General features: G+C 35.9%; 1 protein-coding gene across 4 annotated transcripts; it reads right to left on the bottom strand.

Moving 5' to 3' along the window:
* Positions 1-494: 494 nt before the first annotated feature.
* On the bottom strand, positions 495-26,672 carry LOC149815235 (heat shock 70 kDa protein 14-like). 4 transcript variants are annotated; one of them, XM_089989429.1, is made up of 11 exons: positions 26,507-26,616; positions 24,496-24,579; positions 22,548-23,814; positions 15,911-16,138; positions 15,718-15,813; positions 15,389-15,631; positions 4,026-4,220; positions 3,706-3,852; positions 3,203-3,352; positions 2,413-2,543; positions 495-1,066 (listed from the first exon to the last, which is right to left on the bottom strand). In XM_089989429.1, the coding sequence occupies exons 3-11, from the start codon at positions 23,715-23,717 to the stop codon at positions 886-888; spliced, it is 2,541 nt and encodes an 846-aa protein (XP_089845555.1). In that variant the 5' UTR covers positions 23,718-23,814; positions 24,496-24,579; positions 26,507-26,616; the 3' UTR covers positions 495-885. The 4 variants fall into 4 exon arrangements, with proteins under 4 accessions (XP_089845555.1, XP_089845556.1, XP_089845554.1 ...); XM_089989430.1 differs by lacking the exon at positions 26,507-26,616 and adding an exon at positions 26,257-26,456; XM_089989428.1 differs by lacking the exon at positions 24,496-24,579 and having other exon boundaries at positions 26,507-26,672.

Here is a 26,672-nt window from a genome sequence, read left to right as displayed (position 1 = left end):
TGAATATGTGAGAGTTACTTGGCGTTTGTGCCTTGGATTTTATGAAAGAAGCATCGTTAGATTTATTCCAACAGAGTTTAACGTCACCTTGTGTTGGAACGTTGCAAGATCGAATCCCAATGGTATCATTGTATAACTGGTCAAGGTCGGACTAACCCCAGCTTGCCTTTCAAAAAAAAAAACATAGACCCAGACTGGGTTCCCGTGTAAAGTTGTACAGTTTGTTTTAATCATCTTCATAAACAGGTAGGGGTCCCCCCTAACCCCAGTTTTCCGTGTGGAAGAAAAAAAAAAGCAAAACCAAATCTGACTGCAATTTGGATCTTACTTTAAGGATCCAAATTCAAAAACGTGTCAAATTCGGTTCATATATCCGACCACATCCTATCTGTTAGCACCACCAACCTTGAGGGTGATCAACCAGACATAGCCTGGTAGTATGCAGTAGAAAGGCATAATAAAGATCAGCAAAAACTTGGTAATTCATGCTCTTAGAGAAACCACTACAAATTCTAAATTATCTCGATCAAACAGGAATGTACGAAAAGAAACAATCTACACAAATATTTCCATCCAAATCTCTGAAATAACAAGGGCTGGAAGGTAAGGAGGGATGGCATGTAGTCATATATATATATATATATATATATATATATATATATATATATATATATATATATTCTCCTTAAATTCCCTTCAAAACTGAAATTCAAGTGAACGAACCACTAAAAAAGAATGGCTCTGATCAGATGCCAGCCCTAACTTTTTCATGCACCCAAACATTCAAGAGAAAGAAAAGAGGATTACAAAACCAGAAAGAAGTGAACCACAAAGTCGTCTCATCGAAACAACCAAACTGGAAATGTTTTTATATGGGTGCCACGATTACTCGTGATTTACAGTCTCCGACTGGGATGGTGCCTGGCTTCCTCCCTCTGGAACTTGGTCCTCGGAGGATTCAGTGGCTTGATGCTGCTGTGGTGGTGGCGGCGGCGGAGGGGTCTCTGTTGGTGTCTGTGGCTTGGGAGGTGCAGGCCTGGGCTTCGTCATGATTGGCTTGCAGAACCTGTTGACATGATAAGTATATCAAACCGTTAGCAAGGTCTGCAGAGAGAATAAAGCTCAAATTCAAATTTGCTACAAAGATTGAAGTGCACAAGGTGAGGCGAACAGGCTTATCAGTCACCATTCATGAATTGTCCACCAACAAAAGAAGAAAAAACACTATAAAAATTAAACTGATTCAGTTTTCTAATAAACCATGAAAATCATACCAAGATGAGGAAAAATAGAACGAGTAAATTTCCCAATGACCTTGAACATCATCTTCAACATCTAAAATTCATCATTTCAAAATCAAGGAACAAGCATATATATATAGAGAGAGAGAGTAAAATTTGATTATTTAAATGAAAATATAACAGATAAAACAGTTCTATAGCAATCTATGATACCATTTCACCCTCCGTGCCAGTGTCGACATGAGGGCGGGTACCTGGACATGCCATCTCAGTTCTATAAAATATTTATGTGATAAATTATGTTACATCAATTTATGAATTTGATTCTTTGAATTTATTTTGTATTTATGTGACCCAGGTGACAGAGATAACAATATATATTTTTTATCAGCAAAATCTTGAGAAAAAGTTTGGTTTTATTCTCAACGTATTTCTAATGATTTCTGGTTTTTCTATATTTTCTAAATTTTTAAGCTGACCCCATATAGTTGAGATAAGAAGGCATGATGATGATTCTCTAAGTTTTTAAGTTTGCTAATTTTTTACAAGATTTTTTCCAAAAAGATTGACAAAATAAAAATTTGCAAATCTGAAAATATCATGGATTCATGGTGAACAAATTGCCCTCTAAACACTGCTGTCACCATGTGAGTGTTTTGAATCCCTTAGATCGGATGATCTCATACCAGAGATCCCTAGATCCAATCAGACTAGAGATATGTGGATTTGGAGAGAATTTAGGCTAAAACAAGGATCACAGATCCACTGATATGATATCCCTTGTTTGAAACGGTGTTGGATCAAATGTGCAGGACCCACTGACCACCACCCGCGCTTTGATCCACATGTTTGGATGCCCCTACGCCACCCAACAAACTAAGTAGCATTCATGCCACAAGATTTAGTACTCCTAAAAGGCTAAGTTAATCCACCACAAGTAAAAGCATCTCAGCTATTTAGTGCAGGTACAACGGATATAGATATAAAGAATCAATTTTCACAAACACCCTATCAGACTGATATCATGATAATCTTCACAAACACCCTATCAGACTGATATCATGATAATCAGTCAGCTTTCATGAGCGCACAACATATTGCCTCAAAATGGGCAGGCAGGCACAGAGCTATACACAAAAAAGAGTCTGCATACTTTGAGAACATATTTTACCTGTCTAAAGTCTCAGCCTCTCTTTTCACGTCAGCTGCCAGAATAACAGGTGGGGCATACTTTGGTAACACATCCTGCTGCTGCTTCTTATCTCTCAGCCATGCTTCTGCCTCCCCGCATTCATTAATGACCTACCAACACCAACAAACATCACCTCAAACAAAGTATCATAGCGAAACTACCAAATATCGTGAAACAGTATCGTATGTAAATTTTCAACTACAACCAATTCATTCACAGAGCTAGAACTTCTATTACTTAAATATACACCCCTTCACTAACATAAAGGGACAACAAAAGGACCACTTTCACCAACAATAGGTAGCATTCTAATATATGCAATAAGAAATAATTCAACTCAAGACATGCCAGGATAAAAGAAGAGACATTCCCAAGCACCTCTTCCAGCTTTGTAAACTATAAGCAAACTGATTACAAGAAGTCATATTTAAGTTCCTCAATTGAATAGGCTTGAAACTTGAAAGAAAGAAAGTCATCCAAAACAAATACAAACAGCAATATTTGAAGCATCAGACACTGACTTTAGCCCATATACCTAATGTCCAGAACTCACTAACCCAAGCAAACATGGTTTTGCCCCAGCACCCATGCAACAAAGCAGCTAAGCAATCAACTTTGAAGAAAATGAAAAAACGATGCCCAAGACTTTGACCAAGCAACTAATAATAAAGAAATAACTAAAGCCTGATCATATTAAGAGAAGTAGGCCAGACTAAATTCCACAACTCATATCGCTCCCTACTCTATTATAACGACAAAATAAGAATACCTTTTGCTTATCGTTGATATCTATGTGATCAAATTTTGGATCTTTGGAAAGTGCAGCCTCTCTGAAGCTATTAATGCAGTAGAGAAGTTGTTCAATCATAGGCCCTCGTTCCAAACTCTCCTTATAGCGTTCCTCAATGGGATCACCTTGCTGCAACCAAATTCATTATATCCGTTCTAAACCAAAAGAGAAATCTAACTGCATGATAATTTATGGATAGCACATAGATCTTGGCTTAAGCAACCACAAAAGAAAGTCATTGCAAAAGTTTTTCGATTTCACCGAGTGGTCTAAGATAGAATAAATGGCAAGGGATGAAGATGAACCATGTTACAAGCCAGTAAGGCGACCAGCCTGAGCCACCTCATGAAAGTACCCCACTTGAGAACAGAAACAGACCTATTTGCCATGGTTCCTCTCTCCAGCTATTTAGAACAAATCTTTTTGAAAATAAAACATTCACCCACAAAATATAAAAACACAAAATTAAATTTAACCACTACCTTTTTGAGCTCCTCTAACTTGGCTACATAAACTCCTTTAGTTTCATCCTCCCCATCCTCATATAACCAATCCTCCACCTCTTGAAGCCTGGCAGAGAATTCCTCCTTTTCTGAATCAGTTACAAACTCTTTATATTTGTCATGGAGCTGCAAGAAAAAAATCACATGAGTACAAAAATTATCATTAAACCAGAATGAAAAGCATTCCTGAAAAATATCACATCTTGGTGTACAAGCTACAAAGGATTTAAGTCCAGCCTCTTAAAGTTATGAGTCCATTGCCAATATCTAATACCGCAAACCACTCAGAATTTCTATACCTTATTTCTCATATCATAAACATATGCCTCCACTGCATTCTTTTTTTCTTTAGTTTCTTCCATGATTCTATCCTGCAGGGCCATTTCAAATTCCTTCTCGACAGCCTTCTGCACATCTGCTGCAGGCATGCCACCATAAACCATCTCTGACACAGGGATATTTGTTTTCTTCACCTTCTTCTTAACAGTTCCAACCTACATGATGCAAGGAACTTTTCAATGTCAACTCAAAAACATAGACATGCACACCAGGAATAATTCCACAGTCAATACATGCACACGTACGTGAGAGAGAGGGGCTCAGATCTTTCCTCAAAAAGAGGGGGAAAAGCCATAGAAGATCATCAAGACCAGAGATTAATCAAGCTCTTTCCTAGACTTGGGCAAAGATTCTAGAACAATTGGATCAAACAATTACATTAAGTGAAATGAAACAAGAAGTGCACAATCACACTGCCAACAAATGGCTACTACACAAGTGCACAATCAAAATATGGTCTCTAATGGACCGAATACAATCTCACAAAAGAGAACAAATTTCACAAAAACACAATGCAAAATAAATGCTTTTTTGTATTCACACAAATATGCTCAAAAACATACCTAAATACTTTACAAGAGACTCTATATATAGAGCATAAGTATAACATACAGCAAAAAGGGCTGAGAATTGTTGGACTGCCTCCAACTGTTGGGAGCAGTCAGACGACTAGTTGGACTACTTCCCAATAGTCGAAAAAACAATTTAAATAAAAAGCAAAAAATAAAAAATAAAAAACAAAAAGGACAATACAGTCTCTATTACTGTATTTACTACAACATATACAATGACCAAAATAACCTTGATATACATATATTTATACAATATACATATACCAGGTGTATATATACATATACAATGTATTTTATGTTAAAATGTAAAGTGTAATGTAACATATATATATATATAATGTTATATTTTATTATATATATATAATGTTATATTTTATTATATATACATATATATATATATATATTTATTATGTTTTTAATTTTCTTTAATTTATTTTTCTCTTTATTTTCATATCTAGTTCACAACTTCACGTTGATATAGCTATGGAACTTAGTCAGTTCTAGTTAGAACTTGACTAAGGGTCTAGCCGTTGGACTCTAGTCCAATGGCTACATTAAGAGCCGTTGGACTAGATGACTTTTTTCCCCACCCCATTCTCTTTGTATAAATAGGGGTGAACCCCTCCATTGTAAAGCACTTGAAATACTTTTTAAGCATTTTTATTATCAATAAAGATTTATTTATTTATTATTATGTTCTTCCTTTTATACCTTTTTATGGGTTTGCTTGAAGTGTCTTTTTAGACATTCTTTTAGTGGATTCAAGTGCATTTGTGGAAGACCACCATTTCCTTACATAGTATCAAAGCCGTGAAGATCGTAGATCTTGTGTCTCCCTTACAAAGGTGTTTCATCACCTTGTTCTTGGCTCAAGAAGATTAGTTAAAGAAAGGAGGCTATTGAAAAACCTCTCTTACTACAAAAAGTTGTATTGCATCCACTCTCTTGTTCACTTTTCTCCTCTTTTTCTTTCTCTTCTCTCATCTAATTCATTCTCACCCTGGTAAAAGATGGATGACAATGATAAGATAACCATCATACCCATGAAGCTAGTGGGTTTCGATTATGAAGCATCACATTTGGGGTATAGTGGATAGTTCCGATTCGGAACCTAGACTATCTCTTACCAAAGTAAAGGGTGATAAAGAAGTTTCTCCAACGGAAGAGGAGAAGAGCAAGGCATTAGCCCCTTATGAAAAGAAATGGATAGAGTGGAGGATAGGGCATGCAAAAATTATGTCATGGCTAATTAATAACGTAGACATTAAAAAATACTCTAGTCTTGCTAAGTTCGAACATACCGATAAGGCTTGGGAATACCTCAAAAAATATGTATTCTCTTAAAGATATTGCACATGTATGCAATTTACAAGACAAAGTTAGGACTACGACTCAAAAAGATAAAACCATTCGAGAATATTACAATGAGTTGTCCGAACTTTGGGAAGAATTGGTTCTTTTAGAGCCAAAATGACATTGTCCCGAAGACATTGAGATCCGTTAAAAACAACTTGACATGAACCATTTTTATCAATTTGTAAACGGTTTAAGAGCGGAATTTAAGTCAACTAAATCGGCTCTTCATCGAGAAAAAATTTCCTCTATCGTTGATACTATAGAGGAACTAACTATGGAGGAAAATAGAATTAAAAAGAATACTCTAAAACCAGAGGATGATTATGTTCTAGTTGTATCTAGATCGAGTAACTATGTACATTCTTACAAGTCACCTCATTTCAATAGACAAAATTGTGACTTTGATAAGAGAAAAGTCATTTTCTATCATTGTCATGAATTAGGGCATTATAGGCCTCAGTGTCCTAAACTTAGAGAGCTAAGAAAAAAAGAGCTGGAAAAAAAGAGTTGTGACTGTTGGATCGGAACCCAAAGATCAAAATGCACTGGTTTTTATGGCTCAATTAATGGAGATTCTTCAACCTCTTATCAAAGGGGCTTCCTACTCATCTGAATCCTCAACTGGAGTTGTTTCATCCTTTTTCGATCTAAGTAATTTTCCTTGACTTCTTGACTCTGGTGCTTCTTTTTATATGATCCCAAATGACAATAGTCTATCCGAATGTTTCAAAAATAAGTCAAGTGTGTCAAAAGTTTTTATAACTGATGGAACTTCTCTTGAAATAGAAAGAATAGAAAATTTTGAAAAAGTCCATAAAACTAAGAAATTTTTATTCCAAAAGTAAGATATTTTCTTAATTTAAATTTAAATCTTTTATCTGTTTCTCAAATATCTGATTATGGATATAATATCTTATTTTCTTCTCATGGTTGTTGCGTACAAGATCGTCAATCAAAAAAGTTGATTGGAGAAGGACTTTATTACATGGATCTTTTGGAATTACCTAAGAATGCTTTCTGTTATAACATTCAGAAAATAGAGTTGGATTTGTGGCATAAAAGACTTGGTCATTCTCATATGGTCAAAATCCTACATTTTCCTGATCTTGAAAAAATTTGTAATTCTGAAAACTTTACTTTCAAAGATTGTATTGTTGGCAAAATAAAAAGACATTTTGTGATAGAACCTTTGTTTCTTCCAAACCACTTGAATTAGTACATTCGGAAGTTTGGGGTCATGCACCAATTATTTAAAAAGGTGGATTTACATATTATGTTATTTTCGTTGATGATTTTTTTAAACATACTTGGATTTACTTCTTCAAACATAAATCAAAAGTCTTTTCATACTTTCAAACATTTCATAACATGGTTAAAAACAAATTTCAAAATGATATATCTATTTTTCGCACAGATTCAGGGGGGAGAATTTATGTCCCAAGAATTCAAAAACTATTTAAGTTTACATGGCATTACGCATCAAAGGTCATGTGCATACACTCCGCAGCAAAATGGATTGGCCGAACGAAAACATCGCCATATCATGAAAACAACTACGACTTTATTAATAGCTAATAATGTCCCAAAAGAGTTTTGGGCAGAAGCGGTCCTAACTGCTACCTATCTTATTAATCGAATGTCATCTTCTTCCTTGAAAAATATAGCTCCAATTAAAAAACTAGTGAAACTTTCTCCAAATTACTTTAAATTGAGAGTGTTTGGATGCAAGTGCTTTGTTTTCACTAACAAAATTGACAAACTATCTCCCCCATACGATTCTCTGTGCCTTTTTAGGATACGCCGATAATAAAAAAGGCTATAGGTGCTTTGATTTTCAAAATAAAAAATTATATGTATCAAGAAATGTATTGTTTCATGAAAAGAAAAGCTTCTTTAATTTTGAAAAACCTAAGGAAGTCACTGAATATTCATTCCTAATAGATTTGACTTCAAAACCTGCTGAATGTGATATTGAATGTGACTTTAACAATGATCAAAGTACTACTGATCTCGAGCACAATGACAATAATGAAGAACAAGACCATAGGGATGTTAGTTTGCAATATTCTAGATGAAGAGAGTCAAATCTTTCATGTGCACTAGAAAAATATTTTGAAGCATCCACCAGAAGGTTGTCACGAGTTTCGAGGCCTCCTGAAAAATTTGTGTTATACGAATCTTTTTCACCAACATATAAGGCAGTTATTGCTTTAATACACTCATACAAGGAACCATCATCGGACTCTCAAGCCAAAAATCGTGTGGAATGGGTAGAAGCCATGAAAAGTGAGTTAGATGCACTCGAAAAGGCTTCTACTTGGATTATTCAAGATCTTCCTCTAGATAAGAAACCTATAGGTTGTCGATGGGTCTACAAAGTTAAAACCAAGAGTGAAAAGCCCGATTGGTAGCCAAAGGCTATGCCTAAGAATATAGCATCGATTATAAAGAAACCTTTACCCCAATTGCTTGTATGACCACTGTTAGAACCATAATTGCCTTGGCTTCCATTAGAAAATTGATCATATTTAAGATGGATGCCAAAAATGCATTTATAAATGGTAAGTTAGTCGAAGAAGTGTACATGAAAACCCCACCCGGTATTAGTATTCTCAAGGGTAAAGTTCTTCGTTTAGAAAAGGCTCTTTATGGTCTTAAACAAGACCCAAAAGCTTGGTATGACAGGTTTAGTCAGGCTATGCTTAATATTGGTTTTCAAATCCGTTTGATTGACACTGCTTTGTTTATTAAGAATTCTGATGCAGGAATTATATTGATTCTTCTTTATGTGAATGACATGATTATCACCGGAGGCGATAATCAGGGAGTTGAAAATATCAAAAAACTTCTTAAAACTCATTTTAAAAGAACTGATTTAGGTCTACTAAAATATTTTTTAGGAATTGAAGTTGTTTATTCCCCTCGTGAGTATTTAATGTCTCAATCTAAGTTTGCTTTTGATATTGTTTTCAGTTCTAGAATTAAAATGATAAGAAAGTTGATACTCCAGAAGTTGTTAACGTTAAGATGAAAATTGATGAAAGGGAATACCTTGAGAATCCTACTTCTTACAGACAGCTTATCGGAGCACTTTCATATCTCTCCATTACAAGATCAGGCATAGCACACGCTATACACATAGCCAGTCAGTTCCAACATGCTCCCACCACAGTTCACATGGGAGTTGTTATGCGTATTGTTAGATATATTAAGCCATCTCTTTCACGAGGACTTTTCTTGTCTTCTACCTCCTCTATAGATCTAATTGCATATATTGATGCTGATTGGGGAGTTGGTCTCAATAAGAGACACTCAACTATTGGCTTTTGTGTTTTTTTAGGTGAATCGTTAATCTCGTAAAGATAAAAAAAATAGCAAGTCTCACTTTCATCTACAGAAGTTGAAAAACAAGCCATGGTGACCACGACCATGAAAGTAGTTTGGCTCAGATGTCTACTTGCGGATATGAAAGTTAAAGCAATGCAAGCTTCACGTATCTGATATGACAACAAGAGTGCGATCTACATTGCAAGCAACCAAACATTTTATGAACGCGCCAAACATATTGAAATGGACTGCCACTATATCAGAGAGAAATATCTACATGAAACCATTGATATGCCATGTCACATTAGAGTATCAATTAGCAAGACTTCTTTACCAAGCCTCTCGTTGTTCCTAGATTTCACTTTCTCTTAGACAAACTTTCACTCGTTGTACCATAAGTTTGAGGGAAAGTGTTAAAATGTAAAGTGTAATATAACATATATATATAATATTATATTATTATTATATTTTTTTATTATGTTTTTTTTTTCTTTAATTTACTTTTCTCTTTATTTTCATATCTAGTTTATGTTGAACTAGCTATGGAACTTAGTCAAGTTCTAGTTAAAACTTGACTAAGGGTCTAGCCATTGGACTCTAGTCCAACGGCTACATTAAGAGCCATTGGACTAGAGTCCACCGACTCTTTTGGGAGAAAGGGGTGAACCCCCCCATTGTAAAGCACTTGAAATGCTTCTTAAGCAATTTTATTATCAATAAAGATTTATTTATTTATTGTTGTGTTCTTCCTTTTATACCCTTTTATGGGTTTGCTTGAAATATTTTTTTAGACATTCTTTTGGTGGATTCAAGTGCATTTGTGGAAGACCACCATTTCCTTACATTTTAACACTATCCCTCAAACTTACGATGAGATCACCGAAAGTTTGTTAAAAAGAAACAAAAATCAAGGTAGAGGAAGAGCTTTGGTGAAGAAGTCTGCAATCTGAAACTTGAATTGAAAATATGGTAAAGTAATCGTCCCCTTCAAGTATTCTTCTCGAACATAGTAGCAATCCATCTCGATATGTTTTGTTCTTTCATGAAATGTATAGTTGGCTATATATATGGCACTTTTGTTGTTGCAGCATAATTTTGAAGGTTCTAAAACATCAACACCCATGTTCGAAAGTAAGGATTTCATTCACACGACCTCGGTTGTTGTTGTGATCATTACCCTATTTTCAGCTTCTGTGGAGGATAAGGACACATTCTGTAGCTTTTTATATCTCCAAGCAATGAGAAAATTACCTAAAAACACACAAAAACCTTTGGTTGAGTGTCAATTATTGGGATCTCCTCCCCATTCGGAATCAGTGTAAGTAACAAAATTTAAAGATGATGAAGAGGATAAAAATAGCCCTTTAGATATTGTCTTCTTGATGTATCGAACAACTCTTATCATGTAAACAGATGTAGGCGCATGTTGAAACTGCTTGTGGTATGTACTGCATGCACAATATCTGGTCTAGTAATGGATAAGTACATTAGTGACCCGATAATTTGCCTATAAGGAGTTGGATCATCTAGCAAAACTCCGTCTTCAACTCTCATTTTAGCATTTATTACTTTAGGAGTGTCAAAATATTTTGTTTTTGTGATTCTCGATCGCATAACAATATAAGCTGCAAACTTTATTTTAGACAAAATGTATCTGCTTGGCGAACATGCTACTTCAATACCTAGACAATATCTCAAAAAATCAAGGTCAATCATATAAAAAGATTTTTTAAACATAATTTTAATTTCTTCAATTTTCCTCTGATCATTCTCAGTGATGATCATTTCATCAACATCCAAGAGCAAAATGATAAGCAAAGTACCTTTAGATCTTACAAAAAGTGCATTGTCAGTATAACAAGATTTAAATCCAAAATTTATCATAGTTCTACTACACCGACCATACCATGCTTTAGGAGCTTGTCTAATCTCATATAAAGCCTTTCGAAATCGAAAAACCATACCATTTACAATAATCAGACCAAGGAGAGGATCCATGTAAACTTCTTCATTTAAATTTTCATTTAAGAAAGCATTCTTGACATCTAACTGATATATAGGTTATTTCCTAATGGATGCTACTGCAACTAAAGTCCTAATGGTGGTCATGCGGGCAACTGGAGCAAAGGTTTCCTCATAATCTATTCCTAAAAATACCCATTTGCAACTAATCTTGTTTTATATCTTTTTAGAGATCTGTCACTCTTTGTTTTGACCTTAAATACCTATCTATATCCTATTGTTTTCTTTTTCTTAGGAAGATGTTGGACTTTTTAATTATGGACCTTACGTAGAGCATCTAATTCTATTTTCATAGCTTTAAACCATTCTCTTATGTCTTTGACTTCTCTATAGTTGGATGGTTCACGATGAGGATTGCCAAAAGACATACCCTATAATTTGAGGAGAAGGATTCATAGGAGACAAACCTATTTGGTGGTCTAGGTATTTGTTCATATCTTCTAACACTAGATTCTTCTACATGTGTTGGTTGACTATACTTCTCAAAAGTACATGAATGCTCCTCGTTATCATGTCTAAAGTATGGTATAATGTTATGAGTCGGTTTTCTTTCTTCACTCGCAACATTATCATTATCTTCATCATCATTTTCAATGTTAGATTTAGGCAATAAGTCAAACAAGAGGGCATATTTGAATTTTTCCATAGTTTTTTTAAGATCAAATCCTTTTTCTTTTTCAAGAAATGTTATATTTTTAGAATCATAACATCGATAACCTTTTTTATTTTCAGCATACCTAAGAAAAACACATTCAATAGCTTTATGAGAGAGTTTGTTGTAATTTTCAAGAAGTACAAAACACTTACATTCGAAAACCCTTAATCTTTTCAAATCGAGTGAAATCATAAAGAGTTTTTCAATTGAAGATTTGTTTTCTAAAATTTGAGAAGGCATTCTATTTATTAAATAAACCGCGGGGACAACTTCAGCCCAAAACTTCTTTGAAACTTCTTTTAAAATAAGCAGAATCCTAATAGTTTCAATAATATGACGATGTTTTCTTTCGAAATTTCATTTTGTTAGGGGGTCCTCGGACAAGATTTTTTGTGTAAAATACCATGGGTTTTTAAATATGATTGGAAATCATTTGAAAGAAACTCTCCTCCAGAGTCAGAGCGGAAGGTCTTAATATTTGTTTTCGATTGATTTTTAACAAGATTATAAAAAATTTTAAAACACGAAAAAACTTCAAATTTGAGTCTAAGAAAGTAGATCCAAGTGTGTCTACTAAAATCCTCTATGAATGTAACATAGTAACTTCAATACGTCTTCACGTACGAATTCTTTTTCCTTACAATTTTTTTTCAAAAACGAAAAAAATTATAGTTTGGATACATTTGGATGTCCTAATCTTTTATGCCAAAGATCCAAATTAATTTCTTGGATATGGTTACAAAAAGATTTTTTAGGTAGACATAAAGAGTCCATATAGTAAAGGTCCCATCTTCTATGGCCTTGCCTAATCAGTTGAGATCATGCACCCAACAAGCTTTAGATGAGAATAATACTTTACACCCATAATCGAACATTTGAGAAACCGAGAAAAGATTTAAATCAAGTTTTGGAATAACCCTAACATTTGGAACAAAAAAAATTTGAATCATTATTAAGACTTCCTATACTTTTAACTTTTACAGAAGAACCATCGGTGGTTAACACACATGAAACCTAAGAATTAGTGTAATCGGATAGTAGGGACTCACTATGAGTTATATGAAAAAAAAAAGCTCTTGAATCTAAAATCCAAGAGGACATACCTGAAGGAAAAAAAAAGAGACAATGACACTGGATGTAGAGGGAGTGGAGTGGCTTTTAGTATTTGTAAAACAGCCTCCGCAATTTGAGTAATTGTCAAATCATTGAAGTTACTCTCTTTCTTTGATTCTTGAAACTCTTCACTTACCGTGGCCACCTTTTTGAGTTTGGACAATCTGGTCTTATGTGTCCCGGTTGTTTAAAATAGTGACAAGTAATTTTTTTTTCCTTATATCCTTCTTTGTATCCTCCCCCATTATGTCCTTCTCCATTATATCCTCCTCCATTAAATTTTTCTTAAAGTAGGGAGGTTTATAAGTTTTTACAAAACTTTCAAGTCTTGATACGGCAAGCACCTCGTCACTAGACTTGTGCATTACAAGTCTAGTTTTTTCTTGACATATTTGGACAAGAGCATCACTTATAGAAAGAGCCGAGGTCCTATGCTATAAAGAGGACTTAACTTGCTCAAATTCCGATCAAAGACCATAAAGGAAACAGAAAAGATTCTCTTTCAACTTGTTTTCTCAACTCAATAACTGAACCTTTTCATTTTGGTTCCAACATAGCCAACTCATCCCAAATAGGAGATAAGAGACCATAAAAATCTCTTATGCTCTTATCCCCTTGTTTGGTAGTGTATACCTCGTCTTGTAGATAATATAGTCGAGTAATATCCTTTTGAATGAACGTGCTCTTTAAGAAGATTCATGCATCACATGATTTTTTGAACTTAATGATATTAGTTGCAATCTTGAACTCTATGGTATTCATAAACCATGAGAGTATTTGAGCATTGTTGGCCTCCCAATCTTTCATTTTTTTTTATTCTTGCAAAGCCTTCTTTTTTTTCTTCGGAAAGGACTTTGACTTGATCTCCTTCTCTTCTCATTAGCTTTAGTTGAGGTTCATTAGTACTTCCACTAACAAAACCCTAAAGCTTAGCTTTTTACCCTTGATATGGTTTTCCATTGAGGTAACCCACATCAAGTAGTTGTTTTCGTTAAACTTAAACTTATAAGAGATGATGGAGGTGAATTCCCCTTCACCCATATTGAAGAAATAAACTTGTGGGTGAAAGACAAAGTTTGAAGACCACCACAACAAAGTGAGCACAGCCAAGATAATTTTCAACACTACAAGAGACCAACCAAGGCTCTAATACCATGAAATGAAACAAGAAGTGCACAATCACAATGTCAACAAAGGGCTACACAAGTGCATAATCACAATATGGTCTCTAAAGGACATACAATCTCACAAAAGAAATAACAAATTTCACAAGAACACAATGTAAAATAAATACTTTTTTGTATTCACACAAATATGCTTAAAAACATACCTAAATACTTTACAAGAGGCTCTATATATAGAGCATAATATACAATAAAAAAAGGCTGAGAAGCGACTGCCTCCAACGGTCAGAAATATGACTATTGGGAGCAGTCCAATGACTAGTTTGGACTGCTTCCCAACAGTCCAAAAAAACAATTTGAATAAAAAGCAAAAATAAATAAATAAAACAAAAAGGACAATACAGTTCCTATTGGACTGTATTTATTACAATATATACAATGACCAAAATACCCCTAATATACATATATTTATACAATATACATATATCAGATGTATATATACATATACAATGTATTTTAACATTCAGATCATCTGCTAAAAGAAATAACTGGAACATATAACTACACATAGACAGGAGGGCTAATTGTCATCCTCCTAGCAATAAGTCCAGAGAATGCCCTCCACAACCCAAGTAACTGTATTTGTTCCAAACATAATAAAGTACATGCTGTATGCAAAAAAGTACGCTCGCATAAATAAAAGGATAATTTACACATGGAAAATTTATGTTTAGCCACCTCAGATTTCAAATGTTAGGATAGACGCCTAACCTTTCAAGAAATTTCTCAGATGACCACCCGATTTGCTTCTCTAAAATTACTTATTTGCCCTTAGGTATAGCTACAAAAGTGGCGTTCAATGATTTAAAGAAAAGGTTAAAATTGCCATTTTCGAAAGTGAGCTAGAGTTAGGTGAGCAAAAAAGCAACTCACCACACACACCACACTGAGCGACATGAGCACAACATGCATGCACGCACACAGACACACAAATAATAGAAGAAAAGCTTAATGCAAACAAAAAATAAACATATCAGATTGAACAAACTGCTTACCACAATTGATCAAACAAAAAACATAAAACAGTGCACAGCAGAAAGATAACCATTCATAAAACTGCCAGTAAAGCTAAATGAAAAGGCTAGTTTTCAAACCTTCGTATCTGTATCCATCTGTGTGGGCTTGTCATCAGACTCTGGAATGCCATTTACAACACCCGAACAAGATGCATCATTGCAATCTTTGGCATCCTGCATATTTACATCGCCATCACCACTGGCCACAGGAGCAGCATCACTTGGAACATCATCTGTCTCCATTTCAGTGGGTTCCTTTGTTTCCTTTGGAGGCTCTTTGACAGGTGATACTGGCACCTCCACTTCTTCCTCTTCCAACAACTGCCATAGCAGTTTAAATTATGTTAGAACAATTGTGAAATGTAACTGAAAAGGAAAATCAAGATAAAACTACATAGAGAACTCACAGTTGCAGTCTCAACAGATGCTATCCCATGCAAATTCAAGCGAATCTTTAGTTTGAGCTTCGCACGTTCTCCTTTGGTAGATTGGAATGGACCAATCTAATCACACCCACACAGGAAAACAATGAGCATATGCACTATAATTGTACCTAACCAAGACAACATAACAGAAAATAATTATAATGGCATGTCTCACCGTGTAAGTGCTTATCTTTGGTTGTGCTTGCACCTCATTAGGATCAGCATAAAGAACATCAACAGTAAATGTTCCAGACCTATAAAAGGTTAATGCCTTCACAATAGTGATGGGATTACCCTTTGGAAAAACAATAGTTGTCTGCTGGTGTTCAACTGCAGCATTTTGAGAGTCAGGAGAAGTGCCTTTCCAAGATAAAGCGATAGAGAACGGGTAGATGTCATTCACCTAATATGCATATAAACACAATCAAATTAAGAATATCCACCACGTAGCGAAGACATTACTGTAAAGATACAGAGGATTGTTAAAATATGATGTATATTTATTTATATATATATATAGATCACGACACATACATATATATATGATATATATATGTCTATGTGTCTATCTATATATATAAATATATATATTTATTTTGTAATACCCGATAGGGGTAATTCTGTCATTTCACCTGTACACGCATGTCATTGATATGCTTTTCTTTCTTTTCTTTCTATTCTTTCTTTTTTCTTTATTCTTTTTCTTTTTACTTTTTAGTTTTTTCTTTTTTTTATTCATTTGAGAGGGGTCCACATAGAGTCGTTGGACCCCTCCAACGGTCATAAATATGACCGTTGGAGGGGCTCCAACGACTCTATGGGAGCCCCTCCTTGGGTCCCTTGCTGTGTATAAGTAAGGGGCATGGCCCCATGTATTTCTTAAGCTTCTTGTGAAGCATTCTATGAGTGAAATATATTTTTTTACCTCTTTGTGTGCTTAACCACTTTTTGTGGTTTATTTTGCTCATTTGTGGCCTCTTGTGTATGTGCGTGCTTCCGTGCTTTCGCTTGGAGACTTCGCCTCTTTCATTTGGCACTTCATTACATGGTATCAGAGCCTTGGTTAAGAAGGCTTCATCGGATCCTCTCTTGACAAGTAATACCTCTCCTCTCTCTTGTCTTAAAAATTCTTTTTCTATAAATGGCCAACAAAGATGCAAAAATCGATTTCTCATTCAAATTGGATGGGACCAATTACCGCATGTGGGCAGCCGCTATGGAAAATAATCTCAAAGGTAAAAAGCTTTGGGGTTACGTATGTGGAACCATTCCGGAACCACAATTGAAGTTAACTAAGTTTGAAGGAAATGAGGAAAAAGCATTGAACGAAGAAGAAAAAGAAAAAGTTATTCTTGATTACTCTTCTAAAATGGAAGATTGGGAAAGTGAGCATGCTAAAATCTTAGCATGGTTCATGAACAATGTTGAATTGAAGATTTGTGCAAATCTTGCAAAATTCAAAAAGGCTAATGAAGCATGGTTTTTTATGAAAGGCATGTACACCCAAAGAGACCTTGCCAGGCATTTTTTTCTACAAGAAAAGGTAAGAGCTACCAAGCAAGGTGATATGAGTATTAGGGACTATTATAGTGCCCTATCCTCTTTATGGGATGAGCTTGTCCTCCTCGAACCGCAATGGGAAGGAAGTGCTATTGCCATGAGACAAGAGCAAATGGAAAAAGAGAGGTTCTTTCAATTTATTCATGGGTTTCGTCCCGAATTTGAGCAACTTAGAGGATCTCTTCTTCATAGGACCTCTACTCCTCTAAGCGATATTTTGGCCGACTTATGTCAAGAAGAAACCCGTTTGGCCTTGAAAAGAGATGTTGATGAAGTGCATGCCGTGTCTAGACCCGGCAACAATGTAAGATCATATAAACCACCACATTTTTTGAAGAATAATGGTGGTGGAGGAAGAAAAATCATTTGTCATAATTGCAATGAACCGGGCCATATTCGTCCCGATTGCCCTAAATTCAAAAAGAAGGTGGCTTCCGTGGGGGAAATTCCTCCAATGATCAATGAAGATTCAAAGAAGGATGGTGACATAAAGGAGTCCATCGCTCATCTAACCGAAACTCTTCAACAATTTATAAAGATGAATGCTTCTACATCATTCTCTTCACCTTCCACTTCCGGTGCCGCCATCTCCTCCTTTCCAGGTATGACTTCTTGGATTCTTGACTCGGGTGCCTCTTTCCATATGACTCCAAATGCATCACTTTTGTCAAAACCAAGTCTCAATAAATTCAATTCATATGTATCCACCGCCAATGAAACATCTTTGAATGTTGAAGGCATTGAAAATCTTGAGAAAACTTATGACCAAAACAAAGAATTTTTTGTTCCCAAAATCTGAATTATTTCAAAACTTAATCTAAATCTTTTTTCCGTCTCTCAAATTACCGATTTTGAATGTAATGTCTCGTTTTCACCAACTCATTGCTACGTGCAGGATCTCCGGTCCGAGAAGCGGATTGGGCAAGGCCATAGAAGAGGGGACCTTTACTAATATGGATTTTTTGTCTTTGTCATCCAAATCATTTTGTAATCATGTTCAATCCAAAGATATTGAGACTTGGCATAAGAGACTTGGACACCCTAGTATTTCCAAGTTGTACCTTTTTCCGTTTTTGGAAAAATTTTGTAATACAAATACATTTTCATGCAATGATTGTATTCTTGGAAAGATTCACTCTCTTCCTTATTCACATAGTAATTTTGTGTCAAAAAGGCCTTTTGAACTTGTGCATTCCGATGTATGGGGATCGGCACCCGTTATGTCCAAAGGGGGCTATTCTTACTATGTTTCTTTTATTGATGACTTTACTAGGTACACATGGGTTTACATTATCAAGAATAAATCTGATGTCTTTACTAATTTTAAAGAATTTCACGCTCTTGTTCAAAATCAATTCCAACATAATATAGCCATTTTTAGATCTGACTCGGGAGGTGAGTACATGTCTAAAGATTTTCAAAATTATTTTAAAACAAATGGAATTTTGCACCAATGATCTTGTCCTAAAACTCCGCAACAAAATGGTCTTGCGGAAAGGAAAGATAGGCATTTAATTGAAACCACAAGAACTCTTCTTGTGTCTAAAAATGTTCCTAAAAACTTTTGGGCCGAAGCTCTTCTTACCGCAACATATCTTGTAAATCGTATGCCCTCTTGTTCTTTAAAAAATGTTTCACCCTTTGAAAAATTATTTAAAATTACTCCAGATTTTAATAGACTAAGAATCTTTGGATGCAAATGTTTTGTACTTAGTCAAGGACAAGATAAGTTGTCACCTAAAGCTCTTGAATGTGTGTTCATTGGCTATGGTGAGAATAAAAAAGGCTATAGATGCTATGATATTCGAAACAATAAACTGTATGTGTCGAGAAATGTAAACTTCATTGAAGAACAAAATGGTTTCGATATCCACACATCTAGGGAAGACATCGATTATTCTTTTTTATTCGACTTAGCTCCTAGAATTGAGTCCCCTGAGGCAATTATTTGTGATACTACTTGTGATGGCACTTTACATTATAATGATATACCACAACATGATAATGTTTCCCAAAATGAAAACCTTAATGATGTAAATTTATATACCCGGCGGTTAGGAAATGAACATCAACCTGTTATTGACAGATACTCTCAAGATTTCTCTTTAGAAGAATCTATGGACAACAATCCACCTAGGAGATCTTCTCGTACTAGTAGGCCACCACAAAAATTTGTGTCTTATGAATCTTTCTCTCCGAATTATAGGGCTTGTCTCATGTTAATACATTCATATCATGAGCCTACCTCATTCAAAGAAGTTAAAGATCATCCACATTGGATTGAGGCTATGAAAATCGAATTAGAGGCTTTGAACAAAGCCCAAACCTGGAGCATTATTCCTCAACCTTTAGGAAAAAAGGCAATTGGGTGTAGATGGGTATACAAAGTCAAAACCAAATGTGATGGGTCTCTTGAAAGATACAAAGCTCGCTTGATTGCAAAAGGCTACGCCCAAGAATATGGGATTGATTATGAAGAAATCTTTGCTCCTGTAGCCATAATGACTAGTGTACGAACCCTAATTGTTTTAGCATCCATCAAACAATGGCCGATATATCAACTTGATGTTAAAAATGTGTTCCTAAATGGAACTCTGTGTGAAGAAGTTCTTATGGACCCTCTGCCGGGTCTTGAAATTGGGAAAGGCAATATTCTAAAATTAAACAAAGCTCTCTATGGTCTTAAACAAGCACCAAAAGCTTAGTATGATCTTTTTAGCAAAGTAGTTCTTGATAATGGTTTTTCCTCATGTTACACAGATACTGCTTTGTTTGTTAAATCTTCTAATGAATACATAACAATTTTGTTGTTATATGTTGATGACATGATTATCACAGGTAATGATAAGAAAGGTATTGACCTTATTAAAAATATTCTTAAGAAAAAATTTGATATGTCTGATCTGGGTTTTCTAAGGTATTTCTTAGGAATTGAAGTTGCATACTCCCCCAAGGGGTATGTCCTATCTCAGATGAAGCTTGCCTCTGACATTATTGCTAGGTCTGGGCTATCAGATGACAAAAGGGTGGAGACTCCAGAAGTGATCAATGCCAAGATGAGAGCCAGTGATGGCACTCCTTTAGCAGATCCCACGCCTTATCGTCAATTGATTGGATCTCTAACATATTTATCTATCACCAGACCTGACATTTCACATGCAGTTCATAGTGCAAGCCAATTTCAGACTGCTCCTAACACTACTCACATGGCAGCAGTAATGAGGATTATCAGATACTTAAAAAATTCCATAACTAAGGGAGTATTCTTATCATCTTCTTCACCTCTTACTTTACTTGAGTATACTAACTCTGATTGGGGGGGTAACCCCGATGATCGTATTTCTACCACAGGTTATTGTGTGTTTCTTGGTGAGTCACTTATCTTCTGGAGGTGTAAGAAGCAGCATAAAGTTTCTCTCTCATCTACCGAAGCGGAATATCGTGTGATGGCCACTACCACAACTGAGATTATATGGCTAAGAAGCTTACTTAAAGATATGGGTGTCTCATTCTCAACTCCCTCAAAGTTGTGTTGTGACAACAAGAGCTCTATCTATATTGCCAGCAATCACACTTTTCATGAACGAACGAAGCATATTGAGATGGACTGTCATTATGTTCGTGATGAGTTCTTACGAGGCACCATTCAACTCCCATATGTTCCTACCGAATATCAGTTGGCGGACTTCTTCACCAAAGCTTTGCCATCGCCTCGCTTCTATTTCCTCCTTAGCAAACTCTCGGTGATTTCACCGTGTGTTTGAGGGGGGTGTTAAAATATGATGTATATATATAGAGAGAGAGAGAGAGATTACGACACGTACACATATATATGATATATATATGTCTATGTGTCTATCTATATATATAAATATATATATTTATTTTGTAATACCCGATAGGGGTAATTCTGTCATTTCACCTGTACACGCATATCATTGATATGCTTTTTTTTCTTTTCTTTTCTTTCTTTTTTATTTATTCTTTTTCTTTTTACTTTTTAGTTTTTTCTTTTTTTCATTCATTTGAGAGGGGTCCACATAGAGTCGTTGGACCCCTCCAACGGTCATAAATATGACCGTTGGAGGGTCTCCAACGACTCTATGGGAGCCCCTCCTTGGGTCCCTTGCTGTGTATAAATAAGGGGCATGGCCCCATGTATTTCCTAAGCTTCTTGTGAAGCATTCTATGAGTGAAATATATTTTTTTACCTCTTTGTGTGCTTAACCACTTTTTGTGGTTTATTTTGCTCATTTGTGGCCTCTTGTGTATGTGCGTGCTTCCGTGCTTTCGCTTGGAGACTTCGCCTCTTTCATTTGGCACTTCATTACAAGGATAACCACCCACAGCAACATCCTCATGAAAATAATCTCTCTCACTCTTTATATTATATATATATATATAGACAAAATTTATAACTACATAAAAACAAAAGCACATAAAATATTGGAAATACTCTTAACACGTACATTAAATAGCAGGGGATTGGAAACAGCTGAGCTGCCAAAAAGAGATGAGACACATTTCCTCATGTGCCCCAGAAATTAAACATGAGAACTGAAATAAAAAAATAGAAAACATGGACAACTGGCAAGGAAGTACCATATGAAAAGGACCAGTCCTTCGGATATGAGATAGGAGCATTTAAATGCATCTAGTAGGTAGGTTAGTTTAAAACCACTCCCCCAAGAGTAATAACATAAATTTTGAAAGTGCCGCCAGCTTAAGGGCACTTTGACAATTCCAGGAAGCTGATCGCTTGATAACTTTAAGTTAAAGGATTTAAAATCACACTTAGTCACATGCATATATATAAGGATGAATGCAATAAAAATAAAACACAAAACAAAAGACCGTTCCGGGCACGGAAAAAGCAACAAGGAATATACCTGAAACTCTGAAAGGGGTGTGTGTGTGTGTGTGTGCAAGAGGACATGCCAAAAAAAAAAAACAGGCCACAGAAAAAACCACAAAGAAGATACCTGAAAACCCTCACACTTAACGTTTAACAAAGGATGGCACATTCTGTGTGTGTGTGTGTGTGTGTGTGTGTGTGTGTGTTTGTGTCTGTGTGTGTGTGTGTCTGAAGACCAGTAGCTGCTTGAGTGCTCAGGTTGATGTGTGTGTATACCTGCATGTTAGGACACACTCAGAAAAGAGACACACACACACAAAACACTAAGGGCAAGAACACACTCAGAAAAGACACACATACAAAACACTAAGGGCAACAAAAAGCAAAACAAAAATACCTGAAACTCTCGCACTTTAAATGTTGGACTAAGGATGGCACATTGAAGAGCACACCCACGTGCAACACACTCACTTGCATTCATCGTTCGTCGAGGCTCCTTCTCAAAGAACTCTGTCAGGATCCTGACAATTGCAGGTACTCGTGAACCCGATCCTACAACTTCAACCGAATGAATGTTTTCAATCGTAAGCCCAGCATCATGTAGGGCCCTCTCCAATGGCACCTTCACCTTCTCAAGAATTGGCATACTGATCTGCTCAAACTCCTCCCTGTTTATGAATCCTTTTACATCCTTCTCGTCCATCAAGCACTCTATGTTCAATGGTGCCACAGGATTTGCACTTAACACTTTTTTCACCTTCTCGCATGCTGTCCGGAGCCGCTGACAAGCCCGCACATTTGAGTAAACATCAATCTTGTACTCCTCTTTAAACTTTGAAGCAAAATGCCGAAATAGAACCTCATCAAAGTCGCGCCCACCCAACGACTGGTCGAAAGCATGTGCAAGAATTTTAAGCTGCCCCTTTTTGAACCCAGCAATGCAAACCTGCATGCTGGCATGCCCAATGTCAATAAATGCAACATTCAACTGATCGGATTCTGGCAAGTCTGTCTTGTAAATCCCATAAGCGAGGGCTGTTGCCGTAGTTTCATGGAAAAGCCGCAGAGGATGTAATCCAGCAATTGCAGCAGCATCAAGAATTGCTCTGCGTTGTAGGTCAGTGAAGTACACTGGGATTCCTATGCAACAATCCACTACAGCTGCATTTAGGTTCTTCTCAGCAATTCCCTTAAGGTCAGACAGGACCATTCCAAGAAGCTGAGTAGGAGTAAAAACTCTTTCCTCTCCAAGGTAGTGAACATGTACGAGAGGGAAACCATCAGGACCTTTTGTGACCTTGAAAGGCAAGGACTGGAGTTCATGCTGTAATTCAGGATCTGAGAAGGGTCGGCCAATAAGACGCTTGATTTGGCTTACAGAGTTTTTAGGGTTCATTACTGAAGAAGCAGCACCAGCTGTACCGATGAACCTCTGTTTTTCACCAAAGCAGACAACAGCAGGGGTTTCTCTCTTGGACTCATCATTGAGGACAACATCAATACCTCGTTGCCGGGCAACAGCAACAACACAACTCTCGTTCCCAAGGTCAAAACCAACAACACTCATTTTTATTTAAATAGAAAACACTATGTGATACAAGCCGGGAGATAGCTTTCCGTTGGTGATCTTGCAAAGGACTGTCCAACACTTAGATCTCTTTGTTCTGCAGGATACACAATATTTAGTGAAAGCATAAATATCTAAAACTGTTGCATTTTCATATGAACAGGAGAACATGAAACGCACAATGTGATCAGCTCATTTGGAATGAATAACAAATACAGTTATTAGGTGTGTGTTTGAGTAATTATATTTCTTCTATACACAAATTACAGACAAAAAGAAAAAAATACGAAAATCATCCAGCACAGGAAAATATGTTGCATCAAAATGCCAAGGTGAGAAGAAAAAAGAGAGGAAGAAAGGTCAATTCCCAAAGGTTATAGATGGTCCCAGCATGTCCCCAGATCAATGTCAAAAAATAAAATGATGAGTCGAATGATTGCAGCCATGTCAATATCAGAAAGTCTGGTCCTAACCATCCAACCGGTTGACAACCCTTTGCGCAGATTTACTACCCCACCCCATCCACTTTTTTCTGAAGGAAGAATTTGGTAAGCCAATTAACCAAAAATTGTTAGATTTGGTTTGTGTTTTTAGCTTTAAAGCAAAAGTCTGGCATTAACATCCAAAACCACATAGATGATAAGGATTGATATTCCCATGCATATGCAAATCCACTTCTAAATCTCAATGCAAAATATCAGATTTTATGCAGGATTAAATTATGTCTACTTACTAACATCCAACACCACATAGATGGTAAGGATTGAGATTATCCAACCTTAAATCTCACTGCAAAGTATCAGACACAAGCAGGATTCGGCAATGTCTACTTCCAACCCAAACATGCCAGGAACCTCCCTAACTGACAGCCACAAGCAGAAAAAGTACAAACAAATGTGATATCGCTAATTTATTTAGTGGAAAACATGTAATAGATTACAAATCTATTGTTTCAAGACAAGGTTTCTAAAGAAATATAAAAATCAAACACCCATATAACACCAAAAATTTAGAACAAAAAAAATGGGTTTCTTATTGACATAATTCATTCTAAAGCATGCTTTCTAATAAAGAAGCAATGATAAGGATGAACAGAAAAAGAAACACACATAGAAAAAGAAAAATGAATGTTCAAATTATAACAAAAGTTTTTTAAAAAGTTGTCACAGCATTAGAACCATCATTAGCAGCTTATCTATGTATCTTTTAACCAATAGAACAATTGATATCATCTCCCCACATAGTAACATCAAAATACTGGTTGGCTGGAATACTCCAGAACTCTTCGCCGCAATACTGAACTGTAGCAAAAGTAACGAGACATAAAATTTCGTAACAAATACGGAGGCAAGAATTTGATAAAGAAATTGATATTAAAAGCTCTTATTCCCCACTCCCATGCCCTTCCTCAAACTGCTCACAACTCAAGCTAAAAACAAGCAAACGAACACCAAGATAAATGTGAGCCGAAACAAATGTATGGTATGCATAAAACAATCAAAAAGCAAAATCCTGTAAACAATGATTAAGGAAAAAGCTTTTCTAAGAATAAATAATTAAACCCGCTCTATGAAATAAAACATAACAAATATATGGCCTTTTCTGAAAATTAAAACATAAAAAAGATATTGCAATTTGACGATGTTGCCGAAGTTCAAAGAGGAATATCAAAACTGAAGCATTCACGAAAAGGGAAAAAATAGAAAAAGGATCTGGATCAACATGTCTCAGAAACTGATAAACCCATTAAAAAGAAGAAAATGCGAGAAGAAAAGCATCCACACATCTATATTGAAAAACAAATCTAAAGCTTTTACTCAAGTGCGTAGCAGCACTAACCTAGTGTGAATCAAAGATTCCAGGTCTATCACAAATAGAAAGTTGAATTTGAACTTCGCCACAATAATAAAGCAGAAGATGTCTTTTATGTCTTTTCGTAAAATGGAAGAAAACCGACTTTGTAATTTGAAGAGAAAAATAACAAATTCAATAAGAATCAAAGCAACCATGCAAGGACCTGATCTCAATGTTAGGAGTTACACTCTCTACATGCAAGCATGAGAAGAAAATGCAAATTCTGAACGTGTGACATCAAGCAATCCCAGATTTAAATAAAGCACAGCATGAAGAAATTCATAATCGCAAAAATTAAGTCCCGGGGACTATAGATTCGATATCCAATATCTATAGAGAACAAAGGTTTAATTTGGGTGGGATATAAGGACCCCAAACGATTATCTAATAAACGAAAACCGAAAAAAATTAAGGCGAAATCCCCGGTGAAATGAATATGCTGAGTAACAGTCAACGTGGAGCAATTGGAAAACCTAAAAATTCCATAGACACAGGTTCAAAAGTTGGATTTCGGAGAAGCGAGATCTCTGAAGTCTGAACCGTTAAAGAGGCCTAGATCAGCATCAAACAAAAAATCGATAAAACCCAAACGCAGAACTCCCAAGTTTCTAACCACCACCACCACCACATCACAAAAGCAAGCTAAACAAATCCGAATTCTCTAAATGCGAGATCCAAAACTTACAAACTCAAACCCTCGCGCCTCCGAAACGCGAAAACGAACCCCAAAAAGAAAAACTCCCCAAAAAACGATCGAAAATCGTTTTTTTTTTCTGAAAGCGCAATCCCCAGAAACAGGAAGATTCCAGATTCATCAAACGCACATAAGGGGAAGGGAAACAAACGCGATGAACTTCTATGGATTGGGTTTAAAGGGTTTCTGCCAAATCGAAGGAAACGAAAATTAGGGTGTTTTTGGAGAAGAGATCGTTTACCTTTTTGGAGTCTCTGGAGAATTCGCGAGAGGGGTGTTGATTTGGTGGACGTCAGCGTGGCTAAGAGAGAGAGAGAGCGTTTGGGGTTCTAGAACCCTCTATGGATTGTAGAGAGAGAGAGAGAGAGAGAGAGAGAGCAAAGCCCACCCTTTAAAAATTGGAGGGT

This window comes from Nuphar pumila, chromosome 15, assembly GCF_984573655.1.
Source record: "Nuphar pumila chromosome 15, dmNupPumi1.hap1.1, whole genome shotgun sequence".
NCBI classification, from domain to species: Eukaryota; Viridiplantae; Streptophyta; class Magnoliopsida; order Nymphaeales; family Nymphaeaceae; genus Nuphar; species Nuphar pumila.
This window is presented reverse-complemented; position numbering and strand designations above follow the sequence as displayed.

What these genes read in the sequence shown, in the direction of transcription:
- LOC149815235 (XM_089989428.1), bottom strand. Translation starts at nt 23,717, where the DNA reads ATGAGTGTTGTTGGTTTTGACCTTGGGAACGAGAGTTGTGTTGTTGCT. An exon ending in CAAAGATAAGCACTTACACG is followed by an intron (nt 15,814 to 15,910) that starts GTGAGACATGCC and finishes GGGTGTGATTAG; the next exon opens with ATTGGTCCATTCCAATCTAC. An exon ending in AGTTAGAGGAGCTCAAAAAG is followed by an intron (nt 3,353 to 3,705) that starts GTAGTGGTTAAA and finishes ATTTGGTTGCAG; the next exon opens with CAAGGTGATCCCATTGAGGA.